At 38.4% G+C, this 19477-nt stretch overlaps 2 protein-coding genes and 1 non-coding gene across 5 annotated transcripts in view; 1 reads left to right on the top strand and 2 right to left on the bottom strand.

Annotated features, from left to right (window-relative positions):
* LOC108264589 (F-BAR and double SH3 domains protein 2) overlaps window positions 1-13349 on the bottom strand; it is a 107471-nt gene extending 94122 nt beyond the window's left edge. For all 3 annotated transcript variants that reach the window (XM_017466254.3, XM_017466256.3, XM_017466255.3), the window contains exons 1-2: window positions 13107-13349; window positions 4504-4601 (exon numbers count right to left, since the gene is read on the bottom strand). In XM_017466254.3, the coding sequence (XP_017321743.1) occupies window positions 4504-4601; window positions 13107-13127 (119 nt within the window). In that variant the 5' untranslated portion in view covers window positions 13128-13349. The remainder of the gene's footprint in view (window positions 1-4503; window positions 4602-13106) is intronic.
* Window positions 13350-13756: 407 nt separating this feature from the next.
* On the bottom strand, window positions 13757-13829 carry trnak-cuu (transfer RNA lysine (anticodon CUU)). The gene has a single exon. It is a non-coding gene; the product is annotated as a tRNA-Lys (tRNA).
* Window positions 13830-14527: 698 nt separating this feature from the next.
* LOC108263933 (P2Y purinoceptor 2) lies at window positions 14528-18730 on the top strand. Its single transcript, XM_017465158.3, has 2 exons — window positions 14528-14823; window positions 16125-18730. The coding sequence occupies exon 2, from the start codon at window positions 16141-16143 to the stop codon at window positions 17119-17121; it is 981 nt and encodes a 326-aa protein (XP_017320647.1). The 5' UTR covers window positions 14528-14823; window positions 16125-16140; the 3' UTR covers window positions 17122-18730.
* The last annotated feature ends 747 nt before the right edge of the window (window positions 18731-19477 follow it).

The raw sequence follows: 19477 nt of genomic DNA, 5'->3' as shown, positions 1-19477 counted from the left end.
AGGTCCACACCAATCAAATTTGACTCAGCAAAGTCTCTGGTGAGAGCAGTGGATGAGTCCATTTCATTAGTGAGAAGTGCAAGGGCTGAGTGAGAGTGTGTGTGTGTGTGTGCGTGTGTGTGTGTGTATTTTTGATTTCCTGTTTGACCAGAATGGAATTATATATTGAGATACAGCGGGGAAATAAGTACTGAACGCGTCAACATTTTTTTCAGTAAATATATTTCCAATGAGGTTATTCACATTAAATTTTCACCAGACATCAGTATTAACTCAAGAAATCCGGAAATATAAAGAATTCACAATATTAAAGTCCACAAATCAAGCACATTGAAGATGTCATTACAAACAGACTTCTCCACTAAGTATTAAATGCGTCCAATACTTATTTCCCTACTGTACCAATTTTTAAAGGAATAATAATAATAATAATAATAATAATAATAATAATAATAATCTAGCTCACAGGAATACTGACAGGTACTGAAACAGGAACTTTTTCACAGGAACCAAAATGTATTTTGAAAAATAAGAAGAGAAAACCTTGTAACGGAAATGAAACTATTTTTTATGCTCACCACTGCTCAATTGTTACAGGGCATGTCCACAAATAATAACAGAAAATGAGCCATTTGTATACAAACTAGGAGTTTATATAAGTTTATATAAGTCATCTCGATTTAATTTGAACTCAGCTTAAGCCTGTAAATTAGTTGAGTGTCTCTGACTGAAAGTTTAACACATTACAGTTCATTTTAGCTGTTAGTACTATCAAGTTTCAGTTTATGCGAACACAGCTCTAATTAAATACCACCAGCACTTCACTAATGCTATTCTGGTTATAAAAATGTAAGCTCTCTTTACAATACACACACACACACACACGTTGTGAAATGAGGTTCCCAAGAACACACTGGAATTGATTATTCCCAAACACACAAACAACACAAAGAGGCACCTTCAAAACATCTCTCTTTCTGTCTTTCTCTCTTTGTCTGTCTGTCTCTCTGCTTTGTTTTTTGCCTCGATCCACCAGATTCTGGAACCACAAAACTCGTGAAAGCATAAATGACTCTCTGGCGTGCTAAACTATTCCCCATAATGCCTTGCATCGCCCACCCAGCTCTTCCTGCTGACAGTCAATCAGAGAGAAACTTCATCTTCATTCGGCTAACCAGTAACTGGTAACATAGGACAATGGAGGAATACAGATACAGAACAACAGGAAACACACACACACACACACACACACACACACACACACACACACACACAGAGAGGTATGTCTGCTATTGTGTATTGCAACGAATATGATCTAAAATAAAGCCTAGGAGTGTAGTTGTGAGTGTGTGTCTATTTTAGAATGTGTGTGTAAGCGTTACAGTGTAGGACTAACAACAGCTTTGGTCATGTGACATCATCAAGAGATGACGTCAGCAGCAGCCAGCTGAACGGTGTTCAGAAGGATCAGAAGAGGAATGAGATCAATGAAGCATCGTATTTCCTGCCAGGAGATTGATTTATACAACAAGACCACCTTGTGTGTGTGTGTGTGTGTGTGTGTGTGTGTGTGTGTGGGCATATTTTTCTCTCCCGACAAGGATGGGAATAACTGACAGTTTTGACCTTATTGGGACATTTTCTTGCATGTGAGGGCAACAGTAATTGCTTAAAAAAAATGTGAAAATGATTACAGGACTACCGGGCTAGTAAAATATAAAACTTTTTGGATGTCTAACACGAGACTAGGCTAGTCTGATGTTGCTAGTCAAGGCAAAGCACAACTAAGCTATCATTGTATGGGTTTAGCCGCTATAGTGCCATGCAAAATACTTTATTTTTCCTTATGCTCTGCTCAGGTCATGTTCACATAATTTGCAACTCAGAGACATTTACACACACTGTTCTCCTGCTCAGCATGAGAGGACGTTAGGGTTTCAGGTTCAACCTCTTTTACTGGTAAAAGAAAAAAGAAAGAAAAAAAAAGAAAGAAAAAAAAAAAGAAAAAAAAAAGAAGAAGAGAGAATCGGCGTATATACATTTTCCCCGCTCACACTAAACTGACTGTGAGCTAGCGTGTGGCAGAATTGAGACTGTAAGCCAATAAGACACGAGTATTTCCACATATTTTCCTGTAAACCCTGTCTGATCGGTCTCGCCTCCCCTCTCACCTCCAAATTTAAAACACTGTCGTCGTCTTTTACTGCCGTTCAGTTATTAATAACAAAGCTCCAAGTGGAGAATTATCTACTTTTATACATATATGTGACGTTAACAGTTTATAGTTAAAAAATACTAGCTCACGTTACAGTTTTCCATTATATGACTCAATTATTAACCATGAAGTTAAGAAGTAAATAACAATTTTATAGTAATTTTTTTCATGAATTCACATTAGAACCCATCCGTCCACCCATTTTCTGTACCACTTATCCTACACAAAGTCACGGGGAGCATATCCCAGGGGCATAAGGCGGGGAACACCCAGAATGGGGTGCCAACCCATAGCAGGGCACAATTCCTCACCCATTCACACACTACGGACAATTTGGGAATGCCAATCAGCCTACAACACGTGTCTTTGGACTGAGGGAGGAAACCGGAGTACCTGGAGGAAACCCCGAAGCACAGGGAGAACATGAACTCGAATCATCAAGAACCACCAACCCTGGGGCTGCAAAGCAAGCATGCTAACCACTAAGCCACTGTGCCCCCCCCCCCCCCCCCCCCCCCTTTTACATTAATTAAAAAATGTATTTAAAAATATGCTTCTAAGAATTTTCTACTGGTCACCAAGACATGACTAGACATGACATTTTAGTGCGTAAATGTCACTAGTGGGGGAGTGAAATATGAGAATTGCAGATCAGGCAGATTTTTAGACATTCAGCTGATTCAATGAATTATTCCATCCCACCTCCTCATGTTATTGTTATTTTTCCCCCAGTACCTTTTCTCAGGGAACAGTTAGAATAACCCTTATAAATGTCTCTTTCTGTGGACCGTAAAGATAACGAAGCACACCATTAGCTGAGTGCTACACAGTAATGACAGTATATTAGCCATGGAGAGCTGCCAGAGCTTCCAAGGCAATTTCAGAAATAATAATACCCATTACATCACTTGCATGGTTGTAATAATGATCATATTTTTGTCATCAGCGGTACGCAGGATGCAACTTCGGCGAGAAGAACTAAAGTCATGGATAAATATAAGGCTATTATACAGGAAAAGAATTAGCACTCATAAGTAAAAGTGCTTAACGCTTTTCTATTTAGGGAGATGTGTCTTGGCCCTTGGAGCTGCAGTTTGCATTCATTTCTAATAAGCTAATGAGGAAGGAGGATTAATTAGGGATTAATAAGAAAAGTGTCGCTTTTATAACGTAGTTGCTACAGGAAACATGGGTCTATGCAGTGTGTGTGTGTGTGTGTGTGTGTTTTAAAAATTGTGCAAGCAAACTCACAGGAAAATGGATGGACAACAGCCCTTATTCTCAAAACACACACACACACACACACACACACACACACACACACACACGAGTTCATTTTGATTGCACAGCAATTTCCTTTTGCAACTCCCTTGTGGGGGTGTCCCACAGTTACGAGTTACACCTCTCGAACAAAACATTTATGTACCTGTATACACACACACACACACACACACACACACACACACACACAAACACACACACAGGTTTTGTATGGACCTTTCACAATTTGTCCTTGTGAGGGTCTGCCATTGATATAATTATTAATGCAGTAAATCAATGCTTACACCTAAACCTAACATTAATGTCAATAACTAAAATGATGAATGACATTTTGGAATTTTTTTTTTTTTTTTTTTTTTTTTTTTAAATAAACACTGCTCATGGGGATCAGCCCAATGTCAAACCTTTCAAATATTCCTATCTTTGTGGATACATTTAATCCCTGTCAAGATATAAACACATGCACACACACAAGTATACAATCTACCAAGCTGGAAGAATCAAGTATCAATTAGACGTGAAAATGTTTCAATGACTATGTAAATCTATTTGTTCATAATTTGAACAATAACCAGAGGACATAACAGTTGCTGAACTGTTTCATCTTCAGTTGCAAAATTATTCTGAACACACACACACACACACACACACTTTGTTTGCCAAAGCAGGCTCACTCATTTCAAGACTAGATCTGTCACAGGATGTGAAAAGAGCAAATCGAACCCAAAGAAAGGGAACAAATCACAGAGACAAAACATCACTCTCAGTTGTGATGTTCAGCTCTGGGAACGTCTGGCCTCTGAGCAGGAACTGCAGAGGAAATGCTTTCATCACGCCCCAGAGTCCTGTGATCTGGGTGTTCTTCCAAATAACGGCAGTCATCATCTCCTCCGGCGCTCCCTTTTGCGCAACCTCCCAGTCAGTCCCTAGTTTCCACTTCGATCCTTTGTTTGTGAGTGATTATGTAAAATTATGTGTTTGTGAGGAGGGGGCGTTTAAAAGCTTACCTCATGTCTTCCAGTAAGTCGCATTCGGTCTGGTGTTTAAAGTGCAGTCTGGTGAGCTGCTCTGTGTGAGTGGTCTTCAGCTCCTGCGTGACTTTGACCTATATATAAAAACACATTCAAGGAAGAAAAGATCTTTAATATCAAATTCATAGTAAATGTGGCAACATTCACTGTTCATGCAAACACACACACACACACACACACACACACACAAGCTCATTATTTTGCTCCTCAGTTTACTGGGAACATGGCTTTCGAGACAAAACAAAGAGAATTAACCTGACCCACCTATAATAAATCCAGTGTGCATGACATGACTAAACTTTAGTGTTTTGCCCTCTCAGGTCAACTCCGTTCAATTCAAAGTGTGCTTTTTGGCATAATTTTTAAAATTTATTTATTTATTTTTTTAACAACACTCGAGAACCCACAACACATGACCCAAACAATCTGGCGCCAACAACCAACCTATAATATATATTATCCCACAAAGCTAAAGGTCACTTGGGGTGAAGCCACTAGAAGAATATTACATACTGCTTGTGTGCTGCACAAACATCAGTGGAGTAATAACGGTGCAATATAAAATGTTTAAACTTTATTTTATTGTATCTTCAGTCACACATTTTCTCACAAATGCCTCGTAAACAGCATTTAAATCTTTTTAAATGGTACTGAATGGATCCTGTTGATTTGACGTAATTAAAAAAAATATTTTTGTATTTATAGGCATTAAAAAAAAAACTATCGTCAAACTCAGTATAACAGTTATTTGTTTATTTTTACATATTGTGATACACGTTGTGTATCGTAGAAATGTCCTCAACTATCGTGATATGATATTTTTGTCATATCACCCAGCCCTATTCCACAGTCAAACTGTCACGATGAAGCATATTTCTTTAACAGGAACGCGCTTACTTTAAGATCTCCAGTGAACAATCCTTTTGTCAAATCTTAAACGTATTACAAAGGTGGTGTAACACGTGTTTAAGGCCAATCAGAGTTGCAAGTGATAAAATGCCTGGCTGTAAATCTAAAACAAAAAGCTACATCGATGCACCAATCTGATGCCGAGTATCGATATTGGACTGCCCTAAAATGTTGGATCAATATTGGATCAGATTAGATCCATTTTTAACATACACTATTAAAGCATTTACTAACAGAACAAAGAACTTGCAATTGTATGTAGAGTGCAAAACATCTTACAGTATGTGTTATAAAAGTTTGCAAAGAATCGTAGAGGTGGGAGATATGTTATTCTCAGATCAGAGAAATGTCTTCAGGGATCATGAGAACACTTTACATACATTGCAGGAGAAAGAATGCTGCAGTCACAGCCAGTGTCACAGTGAATCGCAGCGATGATGATATTCAGTACAACAGCACGACTGAATATGTTATAACTGTTCTATACACGGGAAATTTCAGAATGACATTTCAGACACAACATGGCCAGATAGTTTGTTTATTTTTGTTCTGACATCTCTAATAGTTCCAAAGAAGCTGGATTGAGCATTGCTAGGTCAACGAAGAGACAGACTGAAAGCCCGTAGTATGTGTAGTACAGGGGCATTAGCTGGAATGTTGATCATCTGAGGCTGACCCCAGATCAGATTCTTCTCCATCAAAAGACTTTTAAAAACATACTTCTAAAAATAGACTGTTTCCATGCATTTTTTTTCTTGCATGTGAGGGCTGATTGCTTTAAAAAAAAAAAACTGAAAAAAGGACAAAAAGTTGGATTTATCATACAACTTGCCTCGAGTATCATCACTACAGGACTACCAGGCTAATAAAATATCAAACTTTCTGTCTATATAACACAAGACTATGCTAGTTTGGTGACGCTAGCTAAGGGAAGGCACAACTAAGCTATAATTGTTTGGGTTTAGCTGTTACAGTGCCATGAAAGTACAATAGCTGTCCTTTTGCTCTGCTCACATGTTCACGTAACTTGGAACTCACAGACATTTACACACCTTGTTTTCCTACTCAGCATGACAGGATGTTAGGGTTTCAGTTTCAACCACAAAACTGGTAAATAACTGTCATATATCCATTTTTCCCCCTCACACTAACTGACTGTGAGCTAGTGCCGGGCAGAATCGAAAGCTGTCAGCCAATAAGACAAGTATTTCCACGCATTTTTCTGTAAACCCTGTCTGATTGGTCTTGAATCTGTTCACTGTAGTGACAAACCGCTCCAAATGGGCTTATAATTATTCCAGGCTAAAGAAAAAAATCTTCAGTGCCAGGAATGCCCCGAACGCCCAGGCCAGGTTACGCCCCTTGTGTTATAACACACAAGTTACGTTTCAACGTAACAAACTATTGCTAGAATTGGAATTTCATGTAGTGAATTCAGACAAGCAGAGTGATACCAACAGTGAAATGTACCAATGCTATTATATTAAAATATCAGCACTCTTAGAACATCACTTGTCCAATCAAATTTGTAGACAGCAACTAACTGTAATATAATATGTTACATAGATGTATTTAGCCTTTGCTCCCATGATGCCACTTTTTTTTTTTTGAGAACCTGCCTCAATCTTGAACTCCTCATTCCTGCTCCCAACCAAAAACTTGTCAATACTCAACCTTCTGCAGTGTATACATATACAAAAGGCCAAGTCATCCCATCCACCCGGAGGTTTTATTGCCCATTATTAACTAGCTAATAAAATAAAACAGAACAGCATGAAAATAAGTCCTATTACACAGCAGAAATTTCAACCCAAAGAGGACTAATGCATAGTCCCACCCTGTGTGTGTGTGTAACAGTTTTAACGACTTTCTAATTATCATCACCATTAAAATTAAATTGTAAAGTGTTAGATTTGACAACTCCTTGTAGGCGTGTTAAATCTGGCCTTTTCCCCATCTTTTTACCGTTTTTAGTGAAAGATTTCCAGTGCTGTTGTTAACTCTATACTTGTCTAATGTGAACATTAGAACATAGGTGGGACATACATTGATAAATGAATGTACTCAAAACATTCTCCATTTACCCTGACAGAAGGTATAAGCAGTGATTGTTTTTTGTTTTTTTTTTTAAGTGGGAAAATCAGTGGAGACAAGAGCACTGGAAGGATTACTGAAGTGAAATGAGGCTGGGCTGTCAATCATTCCAGATTTAGATACTGATTGGCCCAAAGAAGACGTATTTTTGAGTGATAACTTGTTTTAGAGTACTTCAGTGTTAGAATGCGGCACAACTACACAAAATGTGTAAAGGTTTGAGTTTTCATAAAGTCTTTAAAATCTTTTTTTGGTATGTAAATCTCATATGTATACACCCCCATTGCAATTCCTTCAGTTTGAAAATGTCTGATATATGTTCATGATTTTAAATATTCAAAATTTATAAAAACTTTTTTAAAAGATTCAAAACAATACAAACTTTAACATCATATCAACAGCTTTCAGCCAATTTGTAATTTTTTTAAGTTATAAAATTACACTGTGATAGTTCCCATAGAAAGTTTTTTCCTCTTCTACCACAGCAATTGGCCAACAAGTACAAATTATAAAAGGGCAAAACTTACATTTATACAGTATATATACAGTATTTATACAGGGCCATTTTTGCCCAGTGTCTTTCTGATAGTAGAGTCATGAACAGTGAACTTTATTGATGCAAGAGAGGCCTGTAGTTCCTTTAATGATGTCCTTGGCTCTTTTGTGAATTCCTGGATGAGTCGTTGCTGTGCTCTTGGAGGAATTTTTGAAGGTTGGCCACTTCTGAGAAGGTTCACGACTGTGTTGAGTTTTTCCATTTGGAGATAATGGCTCTCACAGTGGTTATTTGGAGTCCCAGAGCCTTTGAAATAGCTTTATAACCCTTCCCAGACTGATGTATTTCAAATTACCTTCTTCCTCATCATTTCTGGAATTTCTTTCAACTTTGGCATAGTGTATTACTGGGTAAGACCTTTTAACCAACTTCATGCTTTTGAAAAAGTTATATTTAAGTGTTGATTTGATTGAGCAGAGTTTGCAGTAATCAGGCCTGGTTGCATCTAGTCCAGCTGGACGCCATTATGAATGCAATTTCATAGATTTGGGCAATTAGTAACTGTCATGTCCGTAAACAGGAAGAAGAAGAGCTTGTTGTGGGGGTGGGGGGGGGTGGGGGGGGCTGAGGCTGAAGATGCTTGTGTTTGTAGCCTGTGGCTTAAAATTTAAATTCACCATCTAGGTGGCTGCTTTTAATGTGGATAGTTCTAACACACTCATCACTGACATCTGGGGAATCACCTTGTCAAAACCAAGAAACCTCGAACTGCGGAGAGTCTGCAATCAAAAAGCGAAAGCGACTGAGCCTGTGCTAAAACGAGAGTAAATATTGCCATGACTTTTGAGAGGTAGCGAAGACTGAGATAAGACATTTCAGTGACTCAATAGGTAGCTAGCTAACATTAGCGCACTTGTTCGCTTGATTCAGCTAGGTATCGAGTTTCATATGTTTTTGTTGTTTTTTTTGCTTTGGTGAATGTGGTAAATTGCACTAATTTTCTGCTAGCTATGAGATAGAGCAACTCATCTCTACTCCAAGGAAATACGCAACCACATCCACCTCCGTTGTCAATTTTTGGAGCTAATATATAATCCATAGGAATACCTCCAACCATCAGACTCATCCGCACAGAGGAGCAGTGCCAAAGCACAACCCACATAAAAACATTTTTAAAACTCTGCAAGGAACTTGCAGTTTTATGTTTCAACCAGAGATGGTGATAGAGAGGCAAAAGTTCAGTACTGCAGCTTTAAGTAAGTCTTGAGTAAGTCATAACTATCGGAACAATTACATATTAGAACAAACAAACATAAACCTGTTATTTGAATAACAGCTGGTACTCCTGTCAGAGTTGCTGTTATAATAAATATTAATCAACACCTTATGACCAATTAGAATCAAGATTTCAACAGCCCTGTGGTATCAGCCAGTTATCAGCCACAGAAAGTAGGCTAATTACTATGAGGATATCACTCAGCCCTGCAGTTATGAAGCAAAAGCAATGGAAATTGTCTGGGGTCCAGTCAGTGTGCAGTAAGCCTATTTGAACAAAATATACTGGTCAAAAACATCGATTTTATCCCAGACCCAAGGCATTATGACCAGCAGATGTGGGATGGATGCATTAAAATATCAAGGGGAAAAACAGCTAATAAAATACATCAAACCATTGGCATCCACATATATCCATGTATATAACACATTTTTACCAGCTGCAAATGTTCCAGTGAAAAAAACGTCAGTACAGGTTCAGTACTCGAAGCTAATACTTAAATTTGACGTCAGTATCTAATCAAACATTGAGGCATGGAATCAATGCATCCCTGAAAAACGGTAATGTTCGTAGTTTCAACCATTTCCTCTGTTTCCTATTTACTGTACATTCCCACATTTGTACATACGACTGCCATCAGAAAGATCTCCAGGCATGGGAAGCGCTTTCAGGCCTACATATCTATCCATACTGTAAATACTTCAGTAATGGGTGCTTATCATAACATCCATACAACACAGCTGATTATACATCTGTCAAATAATATGTTTTGCGCAATAAGTGAACTATAATAATCCTCATAAAATGTCAAACGTATCATTACAATTCCATATTTAACCACCCCAAATGTCTAAACAGCATATCACTTTGTTTAATCACATTTTATTGGCTACCAGCTGTTGTGATGGAAAACAGGGATAACCAATTGAGAATGTGTATTTTTCCCCATTTCTGTTTGAATGTTACTAGCCAGCTAGCTACTTTAGGATAGGGATATCAAAGTGACATTCAGTGAAGTACTGGATGTTTTCTGCAGGTGGAGAAAAGTAAGGGTAGATCTGATTTTATGCCATTTTCCCTTATTACTAGCAGTTTATTTTAAAAAAAAATTTCAGTGGAATGGTCATAAAGGTATTTCATGGCAATGTTATCAATATGGCAAGATTTGTCAACGGTAGACGGTGCGGTAAATTTGTATTTTTTTTTAAATTTCTGCCATCACTGCTCTTACTAAATTATATATATATATATATATATATATATATATATATATATATATATATATATATATATATATATATATATATATACACACACACACACACACACACACACACACACATACTCACACATATACGTTTTATATATTATATATGTGTGTGTAAAGTATACATACATATATGTGTGTAAATTTACAAATCATGCAGTGATTTTATTTAGTATATTTACTTATACCCCTGACATTAATTCCTGGCTACACTACTGACTGTCTTGCTATAAAATCAAAAGATCAATGGCACAGAACATTGCTGATAATCAGGAGGGTCCAGTCTGCCCTGTCTTTCTGTCTTCTTGAGGTTCAGAGGTAGTGACGAATCTGAACTTACATCACAGGAAGCACACTTAGAGCATTAAATCTACACTTTCAAACACACTGCACATCTAATAAACACAGTACACACTAACGATGACGGCTTAACCGTACCCCAGGAGTGGGTGCTGACTCAATCATCATTACAAATCAGATTAAAGAGCGTCAGAGACATGTGAAAGGTGGAGCCCTTCAGCATGTGGGAAGTCTTCATATACACTGACTTGTGTGCTTGTGCTAAGTTTGTTTACGTCTTCCGTCTGTAGCTAGTTGAATATTTTGGCTACGGCTCCCTTGTAAAAGAAATGTTTAATCTCAGTAGGTCACACCTGGATAAACACGGATATATGGTATTAATAAGGAGAATTTGCCAATGGTCTTCTGTTACGGTTAAATCTGTGAACACAGTTGTGACAACACGAGAAGTGTTTGATGATCAGACATCATGCTTAAGAGAGCTCAGCAACACCTGCAGTATCGTGTATAACACCTGTGAACATGCAGCTGAAGATAAAGTGAGTGATGCACAACGCCAGGGTGTGTGATGTCGATGTCCTAGGACACCCAGTGGGACTGCACCGATGAGTCTGGGCAGGCCAGCTAATACCTGGAGATGAGCTGTTAATTACAGAGCCAATGCTCTGCTTGGCAGGAAAGGATTTTGCCTAATTGGTTCAGTAACTATTCCCTGAAGATAAGGGAAGTCCAAGCGATTGTCAGTGAAACAAATGAAAACGAAGCCGGAGGTCATTGGTAGACTGTTGGTACTGTAGGTACAATGTTTCAAGCCATTTGTCGAACAACACAGTGAACCATAAATGCAATGAACAATACAGAACAATAAAGCTATAACTGCAATCAGAAAGAAGCAAAGAAGGACTTGGGGAGCAGTTGAACTCTTGCGATAAAGTCTGTGGAATCTGCAAGTCTTCGTAAGGACAACTATCATCTAAGGTCCCCTTATTACGCACAAATGGAGAGGAGGATCTGGTCTCAAACAAGAGTTTGAAATCATAGAGAAATAATATTTTTGATGTGTGGTATTAAAAGAAAAATACAATATGATGATAATATTGTAAAATGTGACAAAAGATTTGGCAATCATCGCAATAAAAAAAGGTCATATAATATACATATGGCATACATGAGCTGGAGCGGAAGGCAAGCTGTACTTACTGACCGCATGCCACAAAGGACATGATTGCATCTCTGACATGATTTTAACTAATCGCTTCAGCTCAAGATGTCATGTCTCAGAGCAGTAAGCTTCTGTAATAAACCAATGCTGATTTACATGTTAAAGAAAAAAATTTAACAAAATAACCCCAACCAACCATAAACCCCAGACTGTATTGTGACTGTAGACTGAAATGAAAGGGAGCTTTGTCTTGTTCAGGTGTGCCTTTTATACACATTCTGCAACTGACCCTCTTCATGTTGAACAAATCTGACAGTCTACCTTTCGTTTCACTGGAAAACACAACCTTCCCCGTTTCCTGTGTGTGATGAGACAGAACAGTGACATAAGGTCAGACATAACCTTGTCAAGCTGATGCTCAGCGGTTACAGGATTTTACTCAAGGTGTCCATGGTTGCTGGAGAACACTGATGCAAAGCCAGCATGTGGCTTGATTTCTGAAGATGCAGCAGAAAATGCATTGTTAAGAGATACCAGCCTACCAGAACCTCTTCAATCGTGTCTGTCATTTTTGGAGAAAAACAAACAAAAAAACAAACAGGCAAAAAGGCTGATGGTCTGTGAAAGAAGCATAAAACACTCACAGCCCTTTCACTGTTTAATACAGATGCACAGGCATAGTGAAACCCAGTACAGCACATCTGAGTGAGATGCAATATTGCAACACAGCCACAGGTCCAAAAGCAGAAATTGCACTGTACTGACCAAAACAACACAACATCTGCAATACTGTCACAGTCTAAACTGAAGGATGATCTGAAAAATCACCCATTCAATGAGCTCCTACAGGAAATGCCTTCATAAGACTAACAAGATGCTTTTCCAGCAGCACAAACCCCATCAGTGTAGTCCCATCTATGCACCATCGGAATTATGATCAAATAAAGTCAGAAATGTGCAGGGAACGAAAACATCAACTGCGCGCGCGCACACACAAAAAAGACAAACAAATAAATAAACAATCAGACCAAGAGCAGCTCCTCACTTCATTATGGAGAGAAGGGCACTTTCTTACCTTTCTCGGCGGAGGCTGCATGGCTCAACATGGACATGAAGAAAGAGCAAATCCAGAATAGTGTGAAGTCCAAACAGAGAAAGATAAAGAATTGAAATCCACCGGGGGGGGGGGAAATCGGGGGAAAGGGGGAGAAAAAAACCTGAGATCAGATCAGCGCTCGTGCAGCCATGAAAGAACAGATCATTTCCACTCTACACAAGCACAGTGAGAGAATAGAGGAGAACGGTATGGGGAAAAAAACGCTGCAGGCTTTCCGCTAAATACTAGACAGAAGAGCGACACACACAGGAAACACTGAGTGCATTGAGCTGTGCAGGAGAAGGTAAGATGACCACAGCGCCCCCTACTGCACATTTGCAGCCATTTCTCCTCATACACGATATTAGTTGCATACTATTTATTTTATTTTATTTTTTGCAAAACTTTTTAACACATACATATTCACATGTGTACAACAACTATAACAATGCTGACGTTTTTCAGATATCCCATTTTAGAAGGGTGCAAACACAGGAACCTTTAGCTAGTTATCGTTTCAATCACTTCAAATAAGCTTTACTGGCATGACTATATGCAGTTACCGTGTTGCCAGAGAACAAAAGATAATACTAATAACAGCGAGAGTAATAGGAATGAAAAAGGACAATCGCCCAACGTGGGGCTCGAACCCACGACCCTGAGATTAAGAGTCTCATGCTCTACCGACTGAGCTAGCCGGGCTGCGTCGTAAGAGAAATCTTTTAGATATAGATTTCATGCTTGGTACTTTCACTGAAACTAATAACTTCTAAATGATCGGCCTGCTAAAAACCCCCCCAAACAAACAAACAGTAAAAACCCTCAGAGAATTTGTAATGGTTTTAATGGTTATATGAGGAATTGTATTGGTTTTAATGGAAACTGTAATGGTCCCTGTGGGTCTCTACTGGTAATTTGTTGCTTTCTATTGGTGGCATGTGGATACCATTAAGGACCAATAATGGTTTTAATGGTTAGCTGGTGGTTTGTAATGGTATTTATAGTGGAAACCATTCGAATTTCTGTGATGGTTTCTGTTGTTGTTGGGGTTTTTTTCAGTTTCTTTCACTGACACTAATAACTTGAAAATATTGGGACAATGGGGTCTTTTCCCAGTACAATGGACAAATTATTAATTGTTGCTGCTCTTTGGCACTGGTTCTTCAGAATGGAAAAAAATGGAGGCAATTTTGAAGCAAACAGGCTTTTCCTTTAACGGTTCAAACAATTTTTGCATGAAAACTGAGGATTCCAGACCTGATAAGCATATAAAGCAATACTTGTGGAGATATACTTATAATTACTATGAGTAATTATAGTATGTTTAAAATGCTGCTGCTGGTAGGGTGTGTGTGGGTGTGTCTGTCTGTGTGTCTGTGTGTAAAATGTCCCCACAAGTCTATGACATTTGGTTGGTCCCCATATCATAACCTCATTAATTTTTCTCTTTCTGCAAAACAACACTAAAAGAGAGAGTCAGTGCTTTGCTTTAGCATGAGAGAGAGAGAGAGAGAGAGAGAGAGAGAGAGAGAGAGAGAGAGAGAGAGAGAGAGAGAGAGAGAGAGAGAGAGAGAGAGACAGTAGACAGCGAGCTGTGACTTGCCCATTAAGTACATATCGGTATGAGAGGTTCAACCTGAAGAATTTGAAGAAAGAACACAATAAGATTATTTCTCCTGGATTAATCATTACACCTGTGAGTACCCTTTCTGATTTATGTTTTCTACAAGTACTACAACTCTACCACATTTGATGCATTTTTTTTAATAAAGTGGAGAAAAAGTAATAAAGAAAAACTAAGTTCTGTCAGTTTATTAATAGCAGAGCAACTTAGTATGAGGAGTCCTGGCTTTCCAGCTCATTTTTGGTATGTGTCATATATACTCGTTTACATTTGATATGAAAGGAACCGAGAGAGAGAGAGAGAGAGAGAGAGAGAGAGAGAGAGAGAGAGAGAGAGAGAGAGAATGAAAAGGGAAATGAGATAGATGGAGTAGATCTCAAAATGTTTCATTCAACATAGTATTCATTATATTTCATTCAACATATTAGCATCAGGAAAACCATGGCAGGCTTTGCATTCGGGTCATGTCCAGTGAATAGATTCATGGCATTGCTTCCTTCTCTGAAATGGACATGCAGTGCTCATTGAAATTTGGCCTACATATCTAAGATACCTTAGAAGACACTGTCCTAATGGTGCCTTTCAGTTGTGGCAGGTGTTTTATGAGCACAAAATTGCAGTTTACTTAGATAGCCTCCTCCCAAATGAAACACAAATATAGTGTCCTTAATGACACTATTATGCACATTGACCAGTGCAGTATATCATTTAACAAATGAAATTTAAAGTTAGATGATTATATGTATCTGTATTTTATAAGCGAGAAAGTGAAAATGTGTGTTTTCTACCTGCCCGTGTGCTCAGACCTGTTTGTAACAACCTGAACTGCTAGATACCAATACAGTCTATACTTTGTAGTCTATACTATAGCTGTCTCCATTGTTCATTGTTGTTTGTTTAAAACTGGTATTGAAGTGTTAAAATACCCATCACACACTATTATACAGTTTTCAGGCTCCATAAAGCATCCTGTTTAACATCCTGGTTATGGTTGAACGCTGATCAGGCCCCAGAGTTTCAGCCACGCAGAAACTGGTCAACTTCTCCTGAAGAATGATCATAATCTTTTATAATAAGAGTATTTTATCTGTTTAAAAGTGTTATTGAAACTAGTTTCAGAGATGAACTGACTGTAAATGGAAAGCTGAGCTGCGTAGTTTTATCCTTAACTCAGATTCTGACTATTTTCTAAATTGCTTGAAGTTGGATAAAAGCATCTACTGAATAAATAAATCAATAAACGTATATCTTTTGTGAAAGGCTCCACTTTAAAAATGTTTATATATATATATATATATATATATATATATATATATATATATATATATATATATATATATATATAATTTTTATTTTATTATTTATTTTATCAGACTTCCATGAAGCAAAATGGCTGCCCTAAACATTTCCAGTTTAATCAACAGCAGTTCCCAATACCACTGCAAATTTAATGAGGACTTCAAGTACATCTTACTTCCTGTCAGCTATGGGTTGGTGTTTGTTGTTGGCTTGGTGCTCAATGTCATTGCATTGTATTCCATCTTGTTCCGGATCAAACACTGGAGCCCCAACACCATCTACATGATCAACCTGACTGCGTGTGACACCCTCTACATCCTCACACTACCCTTTCTGATCTACTACTATGCTGACAAGAATGACTGGCCTTTCACTGAAACCTTCTGCAAACTTATACGCTTTCTTTTCTATACCAATCTGTATGGTAGTATCCTTTTTCTCAGCTGCATCAGCATCCATCGCTTTCTTGGCATTTGCCACCCGGTGCGATCAATGCAGTGGGTTAACGCCCGCCGTGCCCGTTATGTCTCAGTCCTCGTTTGGGTAATCGTTCTCATCTTCCAGACACCAGTGCTCTACTTTTCCCGAACCACCAATAAAGTCTGCCATGACACCACATCTCAGGACCTCTTTAATTACTTTGTGGTCTATAGTTCGGCCATTTCGGTCATTTTGTTTCTGATACCCTTTGCAATAGTACTAGTCTGCAATGGCCATATGGTGCAAAAACTTAAAGAGCCCACCACCGTAGGAGGTGCCACGTCCCAACGCTCCAAGCAAAAGTCAGTGAAGATGATCATCATAGTGCTGCTAGTCTTCATACTCTGCTTTCTGCCCTTCCACCTCACACGGAGTCTGTATTACATTTTCCGATATTTAAAAGTGAACTGTACATTGTTGGAGGGTTCTAACATAGCTTACAAGGTCACAAGGCCACTAGCCAGTGTGAACAGTTGTATTGACCCCATCCTCTACTTCATGGCAGGTCAGGGTTTCCGACGCAGCCTAAGCAAGAAACACAAGCAATCTCAGAGAGAGGGCAAGAGTGAGTACCTCTCAACCCCTTTATGAGCAAATGATTTGAAATATGAATCTGAAAGACAAGCAAGTGCAATGGATTAAAGAAAGTTATGAAGTGCACAGAAGTGCTTTCATGACTGCTGAGCTAAATTGGTGCTTACTGATCATGGGGCCCCAAGCTGTTATTACCATTGCAAAGGATTATCAATTCTCTCACAGACAGACATAGTTAACCAATACGGACATGCTTTTTAAATGTCTGATCACAAAGGGGAATAGGAGAGAAATACTTATCTAAAGCAACTCATCTATAGCTCTTTGAGAATACATAAGTGATAAGATACAACGAAAATGAGAAAAATATTAAATATGGCTTTATTTCCAATAATTCCCTGCTTTAGCTTTTTTTTCTTATTAAGATAATGATAAGTAAGGTTTTTGGAAATGTTTGGTAAGCAATGAGTCTCAATCTGGATATTATTTACCAGCAATAGGTGGTTAGACTAATTTATGCTAAATCCATATGAGACCACTATACATCTGTAGAGAAGCTGAGAAGGTCAAGGAAGCTCAGGGAGATGATAAACATAGAAGGAAAATAGATGGAATATAATCCATCCATCTTCTATACCGCTTATCCTACAGTGTTGTGGGGAACCTGGAGTCTATCCCAGGGCGCGTTGGGCACAAGGCGGGGTACACCATGGATTGGGTGTCAATCCATGGCAGGGAACACTCACATACACATTCACAAACCCATTCATACACTATGGACAATTTGGACATGCCAGTCAGCCTACCATGCATGTCTTTGGACTGGGGGAGGAAACCAGAGTATCCGGAGGAAACCCCCGCAGCACGGGGAGAACATGCAAACTCTGTACACATAGGGCAGGAATTGAAACCTCAACCCTGGAGGTGTGAGGCGAACATGCTAACCACTGGTTGTTATGTAACGGTTGTAATGTAATGGCTGTAATGGTAAATCTGTTGTTGAGTTCTAGATAGTAGAAGAGCCACTGTGTTGCACCCTTGGTCAAGGCTCTTAACCCTCATGCATTCTGTTCTTGGACTGTATACTTTTCATTTGTAAAATGCTATATGATGTAATCTTAAATATGTAAATATTGAAATGTATTAAAAAGTAAAGCTTAAACAGATATCTTTTGGATGTCTTGTTTCAAGACAAGACTAGAAACTACCAGGAATCCTTTTTTTGGTGTGATTTTTTTTCCATAGAGTGTACATACAAATTAATAACCTTGGGGGTTATTAAGGGTGCAAGGGATATGGAAGTGTTTAAGGGTTATGGAAAACCCTTTGGACTATTATTACAAAATAATATAGGCCTAAAGGATTCTTTATAACTCTTAAGTCTTAAGTTTTATTTCATGTAGGATTGCTGACAAGAAAATCAGCCAAAACCTGTTAATTTCATTTTCCTTCTACTGATAATAAAATAAAAACGGGTAAAACTGCAAAGATAATAAAAACACTCATGCTTACACAAATCAAAGCTCACAATTACTGTATGTGTAGCAGTAAGGGTTTCACTTAGAATGTTAAAATGTTATTTGAAATGTATTTTCTGTGTTTGGAATTATTCCTGTTAAAAATAAATGAAACGAGTTTGTGATCTAACCAAAATGTCTAAATGTTTATATATGGAAATTAGCTCAATGAAGACACCAGAAAGTACTAATAGCAACATTACATAACACAGTAGCATCCAACATTGTTAATATGAGACAAAAATAGAACTGAACCCAATACTAACACTAAAAGTAAACCCAAATTGTAGGGGATAGCTGTTTAAAGCATTAGTGTCCCACCTCTTTTGAAATTTTTGTCAGTGTTGATTGTCAAACTGCTGGATGTAAGCTGATGATCCACTGACAGGTGGAGGTAGGCACAGAGAGCTGAATCAGTTTAGTCTAGGGGAGATCTGGGATAAGGGTGTTAAACACTGATCTGAATTCCACAAATAGGATCCTTGCATGGTCAAGTTATTGGAGAATGGAATATAGTCCCATGTTGACTGCATCGTCCACTGACCTGCAAAAAGAAAGGGGTCTAGCATGGGGCCAGTGATATCTTTCTGATGTGTCAGCACCAATCTTCATGTCTTACTTACATTTCAAACTCATGATTACTCATAAAAGACTTCATGATTACTTACATTAAGTATACAGGTCTGTAGTCAGCCCTGCAATCCTAATGTTTTTTTGTGACAGGGATGAAGGTGGAGTGTTTGAAGCAGGAGGGTACATCACACTTTTGAAGAACTGTGTGAAAACAGGGGCAGCTGGACAAGAGAGTGAGACACCATCTGCACCTGGTGCTTTCCTGGACTTTTGTTTCAGGAAGACCAGACAAACAGCAGAGTAGTATGTGTGGAGAAATGATT

This window comes from Ictalurus punctatus, chromosome 4 (assembly GCF_001660625.3).
Source record: "Ictalurus punctatus breed USDA103 chromosome 4, Coco_2.0, whole genome shotgun sequence".
Lineage (NCBI taxonomy): Eukaryota > Metazoa > Chordata > Actinopteri > Siluriformes > Ictaluridae > Ictalurus > Ictalurus punctatus.
The sequence above is the reverse complement of the archived record's forward strand: the minus strand, read 5'-3'. Positions and strand labels throughout refer to the sequence as shown.

Coding starts and splice junctions, on each gene's coding strand:
- LOC108263933 (XM_017465158.3), top strand. CDS start 16,141: ATGGCTGCCCTAAACATTTCCAGTTTAATCAACAGCAGTTCCCAATAC.